Below are 18,065 nucleotides of genomic sequence, written 5' to 3'. Positions count from 1 at the left end.
TGTATAAGTCATAGGAATAAATTAGATGTGCAAACTGTAATCTGACTTCTAATGAAAAAAAACCCTGATATCTTCTCCTTTTACTTCTGATAGGAAATAGTACTGGTTGTGTTTTTCGGTGCTGAATATTTGGTCCGGTTGTGGTCTGCAGGCTGCAGGAGTAAATATGTGGGCTTCCAGGGAAGAATCCGGTTTGCCAGAAAGCCAATATCGATCATCGGTAAGATTTAAACTCTTTCCCCCCTCCTTCTTTGTTTTAAAGTAAAGATGTCAGCTACTGCAGAGAGCTTATTGCAGCTGAGCTGTGTCTGTTCCTCTAGCATTTATCTGCTTTGTGAACCTATGCAATTATTTCTCCTTTGGGATTGCTAGAACTGAACATTTAAAATGTGGCTGTGAGACACAGGCAGACATCAGCCATAGAAAGGCAGAATTGTAAAGTGAAGAAACGACCAAATCTATTTGTTTAATTGGAGAAAATTGATAAGATTTTGGACACAAAGTCCTTCTTTAGGTCTCCTGTAGAAAGCAAACACAAAGGTGAGTGTAAATTGAGAAAAACGTGGAAATGGGAAAAGTAGAACTCAGGAAAAATTTTATTGGGTAGTAGTAAAGTTAAACAATTTTAGATGGTTTGAGGGACTATTGTAAGTAGCATTTCTGGAGCAGGAGGGAGTTTAGGAGAGGTAACTAATAGAACCTGTGGAACAGTGAGGGATTAATAAAAAGTGATGGTGTTTGTACAGAATTATAATAGACCATAAAATCATGGAGTCCATTATACAGAGCTGTAAATTTTACTTTAGTCAAACATAGAGCGAAGTGACAGAGGTGTAAAAGGGGAGAGAATGAGCTGATTTTTCCTTAACCATCTGTGACACTATGGAACAGTGGAAAAACTCAGGAAACAAAATATTCTATTATATATCTAGATGTAAGTAGTGAATAATGTGATGAGCTGCTGTACTCAGTTTTGGGTTATTGAGGAACAAGAATCATCCTGACTCATCCTATAATTTTCAAATCAACATGAATAAAGTACAAACACTAGAAAAAGAAATTAAAGGTTAGAACAGAATGTAAAAATAAGGTATTCATTTTACTTCTGCATTAATACAAAATTCTGTATTTTAAAATCAGAAAAATTCCACTGAAATTTCTTTGACAGCAGGGAGATTTTTTCTGTGGGTTTCTGTTCACACTAAAATTTGAATTCATTCTTAGAAAGTTCAATTTTGAATTTCTTTAATTTCTTCCATTATCTTTCCTCCTTTCCTCCCCTCTCTAATTGTAAATAAAAATTACTTTGGTGCTGATTACTTGAAAGAGTTTTAGTAGTCAAGCCTAATTATTACTTTCTTTTATAAACTTTTAAAATATTATTGAATTCTATGCTGCTTAAAATAGTATGTTAATGTGCAACTTCTATAACTGGGAAAGGAAAATGTTAAGATAGGACACATTATTTCTTGAATGGTATTTTAACATTTTAGGTGCAATGGAAAATGATGCAATTTCCTTACCTTGTAAATCTTTTTTTTTCTTTTTTTAATTTCTTAGGTAGATTTTCTAAAGTTAGCCTAATTTTTCTCCTTTTTGCAGACAGATTGTAGATGATTACATGTATGTGAGAAAAGACAATTCTATAATTAAATAACCTGTCAGGAGACATATATTGAATTAATTCCCAGAATACCAAGAATCCTTAGAAAAATCCCTTTTTCTCTCCATGCTTCTTCATTCCCTAGTTCACAGAATGAGCATGTTTAGTGTGTGCTGCTCATGTCCCATGGCAGCAGCAGCAGCAATAGTGATTCCTTTCTGAAATACTAATTTAACACTTTCATTACTTACTATTTCAGTAGGTTGGGCTGGGAGCTAAATGCTTCTGAGAATCTCAACCTAATTAGGGTTTTATGAAAAGCAGGTACCAAGCACAGGCAAAATCAAGAGAATGAATGCCCTTTCACAACCTTTTATCCTTTTGTTGTTGTTGCAGAAAATATCACAAAAGAACCAATTTATGAATTAGCTTTTGTTTCTCCTGGTTTTGACAGGATGCAGTTTGAAAGATGTAAGGGGGACAAAAGTTACCGGTGTAAAAACTCGAGCCTGCATAGTGTGTCCATCTTATACTGTCCTTAAGTAAAGCACAGTAGAACTTTATTTATAAGCACCTTTAATTGGTTTATGTATACAGCTCTGAAAAAGCAGCAGCACCTGGTATGTAAAGCTCCAGTTATCTTTATAATTCATGAAATGCTGATAGAACACAAAAAATTCAGCAAAAAAAAGTGATGTAAAATCAAACTCAAATATGTGCATATAGTCTGTGTATTTTAAGTCCTTGTGGACATCAGATTATCTTCAGACTACTAAGAACACTCCTTTAAGCTGAGGACTGTTTACATTCTGTAATATAGCACAGCAATAAAATATGAAATAAAATACAAATAGTCTTACTGTTTTAAATTTAAAAACTATTAATTGCTTCTAATGAAAAAGCTGAGAATTGCACATTAGAAAGTAAACTTCTGGAAACATTAGAAACACATCAGAAATTTGCTCAAATAGAAAGCAATGCTCAGGTGAGCTACAGTGTAGGTGTTATGTGCTACGCTGCAGTTTATGTATAACTAAGTAATATTGGCAAACTGATCTTTTATATTAAAATGACAGCTGTTTGGAATTTCTCAAGGATTCAGAACATCAGTAAGCCGCAGTGGACTAGCAGTGGATGAGATTTTTAAAGTACTACACATGCCAAATTGCAGGGAATGTGATCTCTGTAGGTCTGTCGTCTGCATGTGTGGTGCATGTATTGTATAGAATATGCTATGTCCCTTTTTTCTCTCTACACCTCCTGTGTATGTACAGACATGCTTGCAGACACATAAGTAGGTAGAAACTTCAAGAAGAATATCTGCATATTGCTGTTTATAAATTACAGGTATTCAGATTTTTTAAATTACCGAACTTCCTTGACACTTCAGTTTTTAAGAACTGCCATAAATACTAGTGTGATGCTATTCTAAATACTAGTGCTTGTTAGAGTTGAAAAAGTTATTTAAACAAATGTTGGCTCTTTATCCTGATGTTTTTCATGTCAGTGTCTGCTTCAGCTTGAGTCTTGTGGAGGCATTTCATGCAGGATGTTTAAGCTGTTCCTGAGAAAGGCAGTTCTGACCTTTTCTTATGGAGAAGCACTAACACTTCCAAACTTTGAAGCAGACACTTGAAATTTAATGACAAAATAGCTTTTTGTTTATCACTGAAAATCCAAACTGACTAACAAGCCCCTGAAAATTTGGTAGCTTGTTTATGCTTCAAATGCCCTGCTAGAGAATGCTCTTATATTTCTCAGAGACTGAAACTGCAGTGAGCCTGCACAATTCAAATTTCAGGTTTCTTGGAGCAGTAATGCTGGGGCTGGAAGTGGAAAATCTGTTGATTTTGGTTTTATAGTGTTCTTCCTGGATCTGCCCAGGACACATGGAAAATACCAGGCTCGAATGCTGAGGTAGAAGGAATGAGCTGGGACATACAGACTCAGTAAAATGACAGGAGGGTGGATGAGGATGTAAAGGTTTGGGAGAAGAATGTTTAAGGAGATGAAAAACCATCAGGAGGTTGAAGGAAAAACAGCAGGGGCTGAAAATACATGGGATTGAAAGGTGACAGTGAAAGAGCAGGATATGCTGAAGACCTGGAATATAAAATAGGACTATTTGGACCTGTAAACTGAGATTACTGAGAGAAGCCTAAAGATTGGAAACTAAAGTAAGAACTAGGAACAGAGAAGAAGAGGGGATAAAAGAACAGAAATATCTCTACCATGTAGAACACTTTCAGAAAAGTAGAAAGAACAAATAAAAAATCTATTTTACTCTCGCTACCTGATTGAAACTCATTTCCTGAGAGTCAGTCTTTTCCTCCTTCAGTGCTGGTCATTGGATGGATATGGATATGTCTGATAATTTAGTAAGGACACGGGTGCATCATTTGCTTAAGAGCAAAGATCTGTATTATGATGTGATAGGAAGAAAACCCACCCTAAATTCTGGTATTTACAAACATATGTTCACACATATACATAATAAAGAATAGCATGAAAAATTTGGAAAGTTAGGCCTTCAAAAGTTAAGATTATCCCCAAATGGAAGCTCTTTCTGTAGCCTCATCCTTCCCTTTATTTATTTTCATTTTCATAAATGTACAATTATTGTTGCACACTCTTTAAACTGACTGAGTGCTATCCCCTGGGGAGGAATCCATCTTTTACAGCAAAAGCCAGACTGATACTGGAAATTAATCCAAGTCAAAGAGTGAAGGATACTGTTGGTTGTAGAACTTCTGCAATATTTGTTGCAGCAACAACATGGTTGTGAACGAGGCAGGAGAATTTTTAAAGGGGAGGAAAAAACAAGTTAACCTTTCTGAAGGAAACTGCTGCTGCCTCTCAAGTTGGATTCTGTCCTGCATCTTGCCCAGGCATCGCACGGAAACTCTGTGGCAGTCAGTTAAATCAGTTTGCACAAGTGTGCCTCATTTTCTGGATGTCCAAATGAAGACTTTGAAGTCGGGTTACAGAGGTTCTGAGCTCTCACAGCTGCAAGTGAGGTCAGCCGGCGCTGGTTTTTTTGAAGTGCTATATAATGTTGAGTGCTCTGAAGAATAAAGTACTGCCTGTTTAAAGCTGGCAAGGGAAATTTACCAAAACTTTTCCTCTTTCTGGCTACATTTGCTACCCATTTATCTTTTATTTTCTGGTTAGAATTTGAAAGTGAAGCATTTAGATGCTCTAAAGAGGTTTACCACAGAAATGCCTGTGAGGAAATAAGAAAAATATCTTCTCAAAATAATGTTAGAGTAAGGTTCAATAATTAAAAGAAACAGACATGGTCACTGAACTAGGATAAGAGAAAATAAAGGATGCTGGCACTGCGAACACAATCCATCATTTGCATTGTATAGTGCTGGAACTGTGTAAACTGTGGGGTTGTGGAAACAAAAAATAAGGATCTCTGGAAACAATTATTTTTTCATACAAATAAAGACTGTGTCACAAAGTAAACCAACAACTCTGTTTTTTTTTTTTTTTTTTTTTTAGCAAACCTTTGTTCTGACAGTTCCCTAAACTTTGAAAGCTTGGCTTTATAGCTTTGATACAATTTTTAAACCAAGTGTATATGTGTATGTACGCATGATACTTGACTTTATGCATTTCGTTATTGAGTGAAGCAAACCCTTACTTTTCCTCGTAAATCCAAAACCGTGAGCTAAAATGTGGATTCATTTCTAGGGTGTACATATGCCTTTGCATTTGTTGTTTTTGTGGCAAGCTGCTGTTCTTTGAAATTGCCGTTATTAAATTCATGGAAGAACTGTAGTCATTGGGTTTTTGATGTGAAACTATTACATTAACTTATTGCCCACCAAATTTCAGGTAACAATTTCTTTTTTTTAAAGTTCTTTCCTCAGTCTGTATTTTTTATGTGTTTCACTGCTGAGATCTAAAAACTAATACATTCTTCCTTTTTTTTTTTTAACAGATCTCATTGTGGTAGTAGCCTCAATTATTGTTCTGAGCATAGGATCTAATGGACAGGTGTTTGCTACCTCTGCAATAAGGTATGTTCTTCTAGTGACTGTAGCTCTTCAGTACCACAGATGTTACCATCAGATGTATATCTAATTTCCTGATTTCTGAATTAGATGTATTTCTGATTTTCCTACTGTAGGAAAAGTTATTCTGTTGAAACACTGGACAGTGGAGGACTGTATGCTTTTGTGCTTGATCACTGTTGGGGAACAAGAGTACAGGAACAAGGCATATGAAAAATGGTGGGAATGCTGAAGCCAAATGGAAAAAACTAAATGTTCTGTCCTATATAAAACATCAAACAGCTCTCCTTCTGAGACAAGAGAGTATTACAGAACATCAGTTTATTTAAGAAGTAATCCAGACAGCACTTAACTCAGTACTTTTTGAGTATGAGTAATTACTTTGTTTAAAGAGTAATTATGCTTTGGTGGATTTGTTTGGCACAAGTAACTCATACTGTACATGAACCAGAAACATTTGATGTCTACAGTGTTTGTTCAGCTTGCATCAAGCACTGCAAGCTTGTTTTGGGAGGAAAAGTGGATAAATAGAAGAAAAGAATGATAAGCTAACTTAACTTGCAAGACATGATGCATGTTTTGTTACAAGCCTCTGATTTCCAATGCAATCTGATCACTAGGAAGTGAGAATGTACAGTACTGTCTAAACTCTCTAGCTGTGTAAACAAGCACTGGAGGGAACTACAGGTATAAAGCATTTTTAAGGTGACTCTTACCATAGAACATTAATCCTTACATGATAATAAAGGCTCACACGAGCTACATGAATGTGATTTATCAGCTTGTATAGGAGAAGAGGAGGGTGAATGTGAAAATTCCAAAGATTTTGTTGAATTCAACTAGAAGTGTAGGAAGGACTCTTATGGAAAGGCCTGCTCTGTGTTTATGTGTGACCCAGTTGGGTTTGGGCTCAGTGCAGCATTTCCCACTGTTCAATCACACAGTCACTGTAGTACATCTCAGAATGCTCTGACAGAGAAGCTTAACCCACATCTCTGCAGTGTTGTTATTGCTCCACTGAAAAACCATCAGGGTCAGACAAGTCTTAGTTCCATCAGATTTCCTCAGAACTGTGACGTGAGTGTTGTTGAATTAGGAAGGAATGAATCTCATATACCTTGTCTTTGCTTTTGTTGCTTTTAAGGTGTACTGTTAAGGTCCTCTTTGTACCTCCCTCCAATCCCAGCAAGCCCAGAAAACATGGGTGCACGCATGTCAGGTTGTTTACTCGTAGAATGAAGTTCCAGGCTCCAGATCCCCCCCCAGGTGTGACAGGTTGACGTTTTGCTCACTGCAGCAACCAGTGAGACTGGAACCGAGCAGCAGAGCTTCCAGCAGAGTCCTCCAACCTCCTCACTGTTCAAGGTCACCAAATTGATAAAAGAGGTCTTCATTCCAACAAATTCCTTTTTCCTTTTCAGTGGATATGTGTTGTGCATGGTTGGGGGCTATCTGGATTTTCTTGTTCACCGTCATGTTTTTTAAACCTTCGTTTGTAAAACTGCCAGCCTGTACCATGCATGTCAGCACTTGGCAGTAATATAGCTGTAACCAGCTTGGATTCAAAAGACAGGAAAATCAAGGTCTGATTGTGGCATCCAGAGATGTGTCTAATAATTGTACAGGGGTGTTACATGTAGATCTCTCCCCTCCTGAGAGGAGCAACCAGTGAGCAATTGCATTGTGTAAGCCTATTGGTGCTCACATATTTGGTAGCCTTGTAATTCTTGAACTCGTGTTTTAATTAGCAGGTTTTAAGTGAATCTTTAAAAGTTTCCTGCTAATTAAAATTGTTATTCTGATGGCATATCAAATAAATAACAAACCATGGCGTTCATGTACCTGGTCACTGATATGTGATTGATAGTCAGGATTGTTGAGTGCTTTTGATGACAAGCTTTTGATCGTTTGACTGTCAGCTGTGAGAGCTCAGAACATCTGCTTTCTGAATAAAGGAAGAGTTGGTTATTGCAGAAGACAACCTGCCTTCCCAGAGTGAGTAACACCAGTGGCTGCAGGATGGCTGAGTTTCCAGCTTATAGGTGTAGCCCAGAAAAATGCAGCCACAGTGGACTTGAAATAAGAAGTCTGAGGTAAAAAGCAAAACCTACATCCACAACAAAATTTTAAGGGTAGATAAAAAGAGCCAAAAATACTTTTAGTGAAAAGTTTTCGCATAGATGAATTCGGCATGTATCCTTTCCTGCTCTTCACTGGTTTGTTTCAGGGATAGGTCACTAAGGTGGATGACTGTAGGCAAACAAAGTTCATTGTCAAAAGTATGACTAAATAAAATATTTCCATGGAATAAAACTACACTGAGGAACCATATGGACAATTATTTTTCATTAGTTGAAAATATGAAGGTTATGATTCACTTATTGCCCTAAAAAGACATAGAACTGTATCTATTTCCAATTAGATCATTTCTATAACTCACACAAGAAGGACGTCAGTGATACCATGTTTGATTCATATTCTGCTTTTGGCAAATAGAGAAAAAAGTTTGCTCCTACCTGTGTTAGCAAACTGGTTTTCATTGGAAAGGAGGCATTTGACAATCAGAATCATATAAAATAGGCAACTTCCCCCTGAGCTTCTTTGTTTTTCTGTTAAATAATTCTTTTCCTATTTATATATATATGACTATAATGAAATCTAAACACAGAGTCTACTGAGATGCCTCAAATCTGAGATGCAACCCTGGCCAGGGGCGTTGCTATCACAGTTCTCTAATATGGCAGCACATTAGTGCATGTAGCCAACTGTGGGTAGACAGAGCACTATTTTTTATTTAATGCCCTGTTTTTCTTGCAGGGGCATCCGATTTCTCCAGATACTTCGCATGCTCCATGTGGATCGACAGGGAGGCACCTGGAGACTTTTGGGATCAGTTGTTTTCATACATCGTCAGGTACTTGACTTTTAAGGATCCCCAGCATTTTGTTTACTTTAGTAAATTCCTTTTGTGGACTTCAAATCATAGTCTGGTTTAAATGTACTTCTCTGTTGCAAGAACAAAAATACTTTAAAAGTCCATCATGTGTTTCTTTCTATTTTTAAAATGGGAAACTATTCTTAACTATTCAGGGCAGTGGATAACAGGGTTTAAGCATCAGTTTGGGGTTTTTTTTTTGGAAATGAACTGCTGTACTCTTTGATGTTATCCTTCAGTATAATTTATTAAATGCAGTTATATGGGCTGCCTTTTATATTGCAAATATTGTCCACTGTCTTCATGGAAGATGTGTTCCTTGCTTGGTTGCTGCATGGAAAAAGAAATACTAGCGGAAAAGTAAATTATTTAAATAATTCTATTTTCTCTGCCTGAATAAGGAGTTTTCAAATGCATTCTATAAATAAAAATATGAACTATGTTATGATAATATGCAAGAAAAGTTGCTTTCTTAAGGGTGCAGTCTCAGAGGTAAATTTGGCTATAAGTAGTTATGTGTCTGTTAAAGCTTTGAAACAATTGTTCTGTCTAAAAGTCCATTAAGCAGGAAGAGCTTAGAAGTTTTTCTGCAGACTTTAAAAAAAGTCTAGTTGTAGGCTTCTTTTTGAGTCTTCACAGAATCTCTGTAGCCCACTCAGCTTTATCAGTATAACAGAAACTTACAGCATTAGCCTTTTAATTTTGCATATCATACCACACTGTGGAGGGCTAATACTCTGCTATTAATGTTCACATCAGACTTCTAAGGGTGGTTAACTTATGCTTTATGGGTGTAGATTTGTTCCCCAGACACTGACTAATAGTTACAGATTTCCACACAGACATTTTAAAATTTTCTATTTAGAAAACTTATTCTGAGACAGAGAATGGGAGGTGCTTAATCCAAGTGATTAATTTAATACTACAATTTAATTTTCTTCCCTTTATTCTTCCCTCCCCCCCCAGTACTGTAGGAAATTTTTTGTCACGATGGCTGTGCAGCAGTGATGCACACCAAAGTGCTCCAGTATAAAGCCTCCTTTCATACTGTACAACAGGATGACTTTTAATGCTCCAAGTCTGTGTGGTCTCCATTTATTATGCTCACATTGCCTGGATATCTAGCTAGGGCAGAGCTGATATCCAAATACACTTTCTCAGCATTTGCTTACAGAGGTGTTTGAGAAATTTTTTTCCTGTGGGTGTTCAGAGTTTTAGTCAAGAATCAGGAAATACTATCTCTAAAATGCGACACTTAAATCTTAAATGTCACGAGCATAAATAAGTTCAATGATTTAAAAGGAAAAAAAAAAAAAACCTTGGAGAAGTGCATTTATGAGTAAACGCACCTGAAATTCTGCTACCCCAAAGCAGTGATTATGATGATAAATAAAACTCTACAGATCTGTAGTACTTGTCCAAGCAGATCACCCACTAACACATTAATAAAAAAAATATCAAACACAGAGTTCTGTATTGACATTGGACAAGTGTAGCTGAAACTCTAACACGGTAACCTTTATTCCTATCCAGTCCCTGAAAGAAATTTTTGTTTAAAAAAAAAACAACAACAAAAAAAACCCCAAACCAAAACAAAAACACCTCAACTGCTTTTTCTTCTCTGGCAGAGTACAAAGTCCTCATCTATTTTTTGAGTTTGATACTCTTTGAGAAAAAATGGGGCCCATAACCATTAAACAATGTGAGAAAATAAATCCACATTTTTGTGACCTGTGAAAATAGCAAGCATTTGTACCTCTGTGGGCCCAGAGGAGCGTAGTGAAGTTGTCACCAATGATTTCCATGTGTTTTGGAATTTTACATATAGCTTTATTAGCTCACTCAGGCCCAGTTTGGCTCTTCTATTTTCAGCAGGTTGAGCTTATACAAGGATTTCTCGCCAAAAGCAACAAGACATGATTCAATATGGTATGTGGTGATGGAAAGACATGGAGAAATCAGGCAGCTTACTGAAAAACTGAGTTAGCCAATCTAGCTTCAGCTTTTAAGCCTCTCACTTATTTTTTCTCATCACTCACCTTGTTTTGTGAGATCTTCTACTGCTTTTAGGAGGGAGTTAGCAATGAGTTGAGATTTGGGATTTCCTTGTATTTTTCCCAAGTGTTGAACTTTGTATTGTGTGGTCCTTATCGTAACTGAAAATGTAGATCTATCTAAGTTTTCAAAAACTCTCTCAATATTCAATTTTATTTTGTTATTTATTAAATGCAGTATGTATGAGATTGCTGTCATTGTTCTTATAATTAAATATAGGCATGTGTTAGTTTTTCTCCCTATACATATGTCACACGGAGTGATGACATTTAGAAAAAGTCTAAGGCAATTATACTTTCATCTGGCCTTTACTTAAAAAGATTTCAGTCTCTAGATGAATAGTACTGGAGCTGAGGGGCACCAGTGGTGAAATAAGCTGAGTAGTCCTGTTGATAATTCAGCCACTTTGAAAGGATCTCCTAAGTCTATGCATAGCACTTCTGAAAAGCATATTTTCCTCCCTGCTCCCCCAAAAGCCACTTAAAACAGATATATTCTAATTATCATCCACTCTCTAATTCTGTCCTCTGGGACAACACTGAAAGAAAGCAGAGATGGACGCTCCTCAATAACAGGCAAAAATCTATTAACCTCTGAGATGTCAGCAACGTGCCAGGTGTAACTAAGAGATTTCTGTTGATGTGGAAGGAAGTCACAAATCTACTAGACATGAAAGCAGAAGTGTTTTCTGTGTAAGCAGGCAACAGGAATTAGCCTCCATTTCTGCTGTGGTCTCCTGTGCATCACAGAACTTACAGTCTCAGGTGTTTTGCAGCTTCGTCTTGCACTGAAAAAACACTGTGAAGGCAAGTCAAAAAGTTGTGAAAAATTACAGAGATGCAAATAGTTAGTTACGTACATTAACACAAGGAGCTTTTCAAAGCAGTGAAGTGGTATCTGCAGGCACACAGTGTACCATTATCATTAGATAAAGATGAGAAAATAAAGGTGACCCGCACAGAAATCTGAACTACTGAAACTCCAGGTTTTATTTCCTCTTTCAGCTGCCTTGTTTAGCAAAAGTTAAGGCTTGAATTAAAAGACTTGCCCATGGGCCAAACTAAATACTATCAAAATTCATTATTTAGGTCATTATTAAATGATTAGAGGAAAAACACCTATTTTTGCTTTGTGCCAAGATCACTTAAAGACTTGCTGAACCTAGATTTTAATTAATGCTTAGGAGAAGGAAAAATATGTACAGTTCCTGCTGCTGAATGCAGTTACTAGATACCAGGGATACCTTTCCCCAGAAAGCTCTTTTAAGGAAATGAAAAGAAAAAAATAAAAAAGAAAATCTGAAGGAAGTTTGATGATAAAACTGAACCTTCTGTCACAAACAGTTAAAGAAACATGGGTAGAGTATTGCAGGAAATCTGTGAAAACCTGCCATACTTTAGAACTAGAGGCAATCCTTCTCAGATAGGTTTTAATTTTAACTTTATCTTATGGAAGTATTTTAATTTCCTTGTTGGTTTGGGTGCAAGGAAAGAGAAATGGAAAGAGAAACCTTAGGGAAGATGCCAGTGAAGATGTAGTGCAACGTTTAATAAAGAAGAGATGGCTAAATATGTGCAAAGAAAATATAGGAATAATGCATGTAAACTTTAAGGAATTAAAATAAGTTTTTTTCCCCTCATAACTAGGTATTGGATTTTCCTGAGGGGTATGTGAATATCTCATTTGAATACAACATAGCCCTGCTTTTTAAAAGCTTTACAGGTTTTTGCATCTGGGACACCACACATTTTGGCTTGTTTAAATGTGCAAGCACACTTTTCCTGAAGTCTGTAACAATCCTGCACCGGAGTCACATCAGCTGTGATACAACCTTCCTGTCCAAAAATCTATAGAGAAAATTGTATATTCACAAGAACTGCATCATGCCCTAACAAAAGTCTCTTCTAATAAACTGCCCCGGCCTTGCTTTTCAGCACTGAAGTAGAGGTTACACCTGCCCAACGTATTTTATCTTCAGTTGTTTTATCTTAACATGAAAGTGCTTAATCTTAAGCAATCTAAACATCAGATACACAAGTTCATTGCTTAGATATGCCCATAATCACATGATATGGTTGTTATTTCTTCACTGTTATTTCTGTGTACTGTTCAGAAACTGCATTTCTGAAGCTGTTTTGATATTTTAAAAATGTTTAGAGATTTACTATTTTAAGTGGACAGTTAAGTGGAATGATTTCCATTCACAAGGCATAATTAGGAGAGATGTCCCACTCTACATTTAGCTGCCCAAATGATCTCATATTAATGATAGCTTTTTGAACTCTTTAGCCTGGTATGCATAGAAAACAAGTTACTGCGCTACCTGTTTCACTGGAGGCAAATTTTATACCTGAAATATAACAGATTAATTTTTCTACTGTGATCCAAAAGACCCCCAGATAATTTACAGTGTTTTACAATGTTTTACAATGATAGAATATGCATGATGTAAACCTGATGCGCTTGTTTGCTTTCTCTTTTAATAGGAACTCATAACCACGTTGTACATTGGATTCTTGGGGTTAATTTTTTCATCCTATTTTGTTTATCTTGCTGAGAAGGATGCAGTTGATGAAGATGGAAAGACAGGTTTCTCCAGCTATGCTGATGCCCTTTGGTGGGGTGTGGTAAGTCCTTAGCAGTCAAATCTGTATGCAAACAGTGCATAAGGCTTCCTGTTAAAGTTGTGATATTTTTTTAAAAAAATCTGGTCTTCCTTTCTTTGCAGAATGTATTTCTGTAGGGAGGCTCAACAGTCTTTTAAGAAGGTACAAGAAAGAATGTCACACATACAATTAAATTATTTGGGTATTAAATTTTGTTGTGGAAGCAGGTCAGCAAGTCATGAATGTTTACAGATATAAAACGTCCACATCTCATAAGAGTGTAAATTCCCTCCAAAACCTATACCACTTCTTTTAAACTCTACTTAGTTATCTGCAAATGGTGCATAACTTTAAAACTATATTCTGTATGTGGAAGTGGGGTAATGACTTTATTTTTTTTGAGTAGTAATGCAGACTTTTATGCAGGTAAGAGGTTCCTGTTGGCTTTTTTTTAAAATGAATCTGCGATTCTCTGTAAAGGTAAATAGATCCATTGAAAGCAGCTGGCAAAACTTCATGGATTCATCAAATCCTTTGGATATCAGTCATCAGTCAGGTGCATTTTGTGAAAATCTTTGGTGAAATAAAGGAAGAAAATACCCTTAAAGCGGAACTGGGCTTTTGAGAGCATTGTGGTAATTATCATGTGCATGCCCAGAATCAGTTGAAAAAGGAATAGAGAGCTGTGAAACAGAATAAGAGGCCAGATTTTTTCTAGACTCCCTTCATATGGCTGTTCTCATCATATTTCTCATTGTGACTTAAGCTTTCCTTCTTTACTAGCTTTTGCATAAACTATCCCTTCTATTTTGGGCCCTTTTCCCCACTAGAGAACCTCACAAAATTTCTGAGTAGGCTATCGCATTGTAACAAACCCAAAGAGATCCATCACATCAGTGTTAGTGACACAGAAAAATGAGAGGACCAGAGCAGATGCAGAGCCCCCAAATTCCTGATAAAGAAGGATATATTTCAAGACTATATACTGGATTTGTTCTTAGATAATAGACTTGGAAAAATGCCAGTTATTGGGCCATAAACCAATTTTTTCTCCACATCCAAATAAACTGTCAAGGCAGACAAAATGTTCCTAATAGATATATGTTTCTAATCTTTAACTTAGATGCTGCATAAGCCTCTACTTCAATGAAGTATACAGAAATGTAGACTATATTACATGTAGCCTGAGTTACCACTTTTTAAGTGGTTCTGTATAAAAATATTTTAAACATTAAATTCCTGTCACTGGGTTGTCAAATATTCATTTCATTTGCAGAGTATCACCTTTGGCTGTGCAAAAAAATAGTACAAACTAAGAAGAATCTAGTAAAAAAGAAAAATCCACTAAATGGCCAGATGGACCTGATTATCTAAGGTGCTGGGAAGAAATGAGACCACGAATTAGCCCATGCAACGATCACTTGTAAAAGTCCTCAATGGAAATATGATAAAATTTTCAGAATATAAAATCTCATGGTTATAGATATGAGACCACCTCTGGCTAGTGCAGGAAAATAATAAATGTATCAGAAGCACAAATTGTGCTGTAATTGAGGAGAAAAACAATTAGGGTATAATTGAAAGATACCCCATGTCTGCTTTAAGGAAACAAACTAGTACACAGGTTCACTTATTCTTCTATTATTTGAGCAGTTCAGCTCCAACACCAGCGTTCCAATGACTGAATGCAGTGGAACACAGCTCCTGTTCTGGCTTTATGAATGGTCTGTGAAGTACATCTGATTAAAAGTGGGGCTTCTTGGGGGAAGTTCAGCAGCATCAGGGACTCCCATAAAAGTTTGTGCTAGTTCAGATAAACCCATGAGAAATAGCTCATAAATTTTTCTAGCAAAGTGAAGTTCCAAGTAAGTTTGTAGTATCTTTGAATTAGAATGACACCATTGAAAGAAAGGGAAAGCATACAGTTTATTAATAAGGAGGTCTAAATTTAATATGTAAACATTAAAGGATAGTGACTCATGTTGGCTCTGCACAGTGTCTTTGGTGTTTCATAAAGGCCTGTAAGTGCAAAAGGCCAGAAATGGCCAAAATCAGACCTGATCGGGGGGGGGGGGAGGGGGAAGTTGGATGAAGAACTTACCAAACTGAGAGAAACAAGGTACAGTGGAAAACAAAAGAGGATTTCCAGCAATGAGTTGGGAACTAGCCCTCACTTTTAGCATCCAGTTCTGTCCACGTATATTCATACATAGGTTATTCCAGTGCACTTTTTTCTACCTTTCTACCTTCCTTTCCCTTTTTTTTTTTCTTTTTAAGCTCTAGTTAACCAGAGCTTAGTTTATGAGTTGCATTGAATACTTAGTTGTGGATTACGAAAAACTTTTAAATGCTATAAACTACAGCACTGATTTGATTAAAGAGTAAAAAAAAAAAAATTAAAAAAGCCAGGATGTGTTTATACAAGAGTATTTTGGACTTCAGGAATATAAAAGGAATTCATTAGGAATTCATTAGGTCTTTATTGGTTATGAAGACCAACAGATAAGTTTAAAATGCACTTTATTACCTTGCTGAGATAGATGACTTGGAATCTGTGTTTCAAAGTGTATGTAAAGGCCGTGCAAAGTGTTCAATGGGTTTTGTTGTTGTTTTCCAAAACTTCACTTGTTTTGTGTTAACAGCAAGATAAAATCAGCTTCTCTTTCTCTAGCTGTGTGAGGCACATGAAGAACACTGTTTAAATTGTTGTTTAAGCTTTTCAGGCATGTAGGCCTCCTCAGCATTCAGTGAGTCACGGTGCAGGTGCAGTTCACAGCTGGGAACAGTGACAGAGGACAAAGTGAATCAGTTTCTTTTTCTTTTCAAATCTTCTGTAACATAGAAACACAGATGTGGAGTTACTAGGGAGTGAAATTTGATTTCACTTTTGCCTTTCAAAACTAAACCAGAGGAAAAAAAAAATCTCAGTAGCAAGTATTTGAAAGCGTCTGACAAAAACCACAGTGTATTATGGGGAATATTTTGCTTTGAGTAGAAAGTGCAAGCTTGCTGAACTTGATACAAATGACCTGAAAGGTTTAAATGTGAAGAAAAGAAAAAATAAAGAATGAAGGAGAGTTGGAATTAGATGCTAACTACATTCACCTGCTTCAGTTAAATGCAAAGTCGTTTCACCCAAATTTGGCAGGCAAACAGGTTAAACTGCAATAAAATATCAAAGACTTGTATTTTACATGAAGCTACTTTCAGAAGTTTTAGCATGTACAACACATGCAACAGCATTTCTAACAGCATGGTCGGGCTGCCAGAATTGCAACCCATGTCACAGCAGTTTTCCTGTCCTTTCTGGGTACTTTTTCTTGAAAGAAGAAGGGCACATAGGAGGCTTCTCTTCTGTTGGCCCTTCCACACTTGTCTCTTGCTGCTGGTAACACTAACTGGTCTTGCTGCAAACTCAACTGTTCTGTACCATTGAATTTGCATTAAATAGTTTCTCCAGTAAATTGGTGTTAACTGGCAGAGGTACTTAGGATCAGTTGCTCAGAATTTCCAGTAGTAAATTTTCGTGCCAGAGGTAGCAGTTTGAACCCTTTTATATTTAGTATGTTTTTTGAGGTGTGCAGTTCTGACTCTTCACGCTTCAGGACACCTGCCTGTCTTAAAGCATCTGGGCAACTCTGTTGACTTCTACTGAATTTAAGTTTTTCCCTTTTTGAAGTGTACAGATATGTTTTCAGAGCCTGTGTTAGAGCATGTGCACACCAGCCGGAACGTGCCACCATAAATCTGTGTTACGAAGGAGGTGTCATTTTCCAAAAACCACATTCAATATTCTCTTCTCAGAGATACTAATAACATTTGGATGTGCAAGTAGAAAAAAAATAATCTGTTGTGATTAAGAAATCCAGAGAATTACATTATTTATAATCCTTTCCATATTCTATGTACTAATTAGATTACCAAGAAGGCATCCTCTTAAGGTAGCCAGGGAAAAACTTTCTGAGACATGTTCAGGCACCTGTAGGAATCTGCCAGCCAAATGCTTGCTGTAGAGATGGAAAATTCATCTTTTCTGTGGTTACAGCTTTCATGCTGTCTTCCATAGTAACACTAAGGCAGCTCAACATTACTGCAGTTTGTTTTTGAGCCCTGAGTGCTGGAGAAGTCAGAAAAAAAAAAAAAAAAAAAAAGCCCAAACCAAACAAACCACCCACAAAAAAACCAAGAAGCCTTTCATAAGAAAAAAAAAGAGAGGAAAAGGAAGGAAAAATCACAGACTTTAAGGGGTCATCTGGGTGCACTGAGGAGCTGAAGTGCTGTTAAAGAAACACTGCTTTAACTTCCTCCACTGCCCACTAACACATACTGCATTTCAAAGTTGAATTTTGGGGGGTCTGGTTTAATTTTGGGGACTGGCAAACTCATCTGTTTGTACTGCTGGTAGTACACAGCACCTGAGTCACTTCACAAGCCACATTAAATCTGGACAAACACCTGGAAAGACAGAGTTCCTGCTGAGAGCAGCTTACAGTTCAAAATAACAATATTCATTCGATTCTACAAAGTGAACTTCATCAAGTGAGAAATTTATGATGAATAAACACAAGCCTAACTGTTTTTGAACTTGGAAAAATTAAGTTTGATAGTAGTTGGTCATTTTTTCCCTGCAAATATTTCTTCCAGCTCTCTGTAGAACTGCTCTGAGAGGAGGAAATATATTCTTCTCATGCCTTTATTGCTTGATAGCTTCTTCTGAGAAGCCTATTTTTGCATAATATCTAAGCATTTGTCAGCAAATTTTTCCATAAAAGGCAGCCTCTTTTGTAGTCAGTGTAAATTTACATATTCTTTTAAGTCTGTGTTGGCTGTATTTCTGCTACCAT

General features: G+C 36.6%; 1 protein-coding gene across 1 annotated transcript in view; it reads left to right on the top strand.

Moving 5' to 3' along the window:
• The window catches only part of LOC113985260 (potassium voltage-gated channel subfamily KQT member 1-like), a 278,155-nt gene that overhangs the window by 33,274 nt on the left and 226,816 nt on the right, over positions 1-18,065 (top strand). Inside the window, exons 3-6 of the mRNA XM_039383283.1 lie at positions 94-220; positions 5,553-5,631; positions 8,443-8,539; positions 13,102-13,242. Of these exons, the coding sequence (XP_039239217.1) occupies positions 94-220; positions 5,553-5,631; positions 8,443-8,539; positions 13,102-13,242 (444 nt within the window). The remainder of the gene's footprint in view (positions 1-93; positions 221-5,552; positions 5,632-8,442; positions 8,540-13,101; positions 13,243-18,065) is intronic.

The sequence above is a fragment of the Pipra filicauda genome, unplaced genomic scaffold (assembly GCF_003945595.2).
Source record: "Pipra filicauda isolate LSUMZ 115617 unplaced genomic scaffold, ASM394559v2 scaffold300_size901280_pilon, whole genome shotgun sequence".
Lineage (NCBI taxonomy): Eukaryota > Metazoa > Chordata > Aves > Passeriformes > Pipridae > Pipra > Pipra filicauda.
This window is presented reverse-complemented; position numbering and strand designations above follow the sequence as displayed.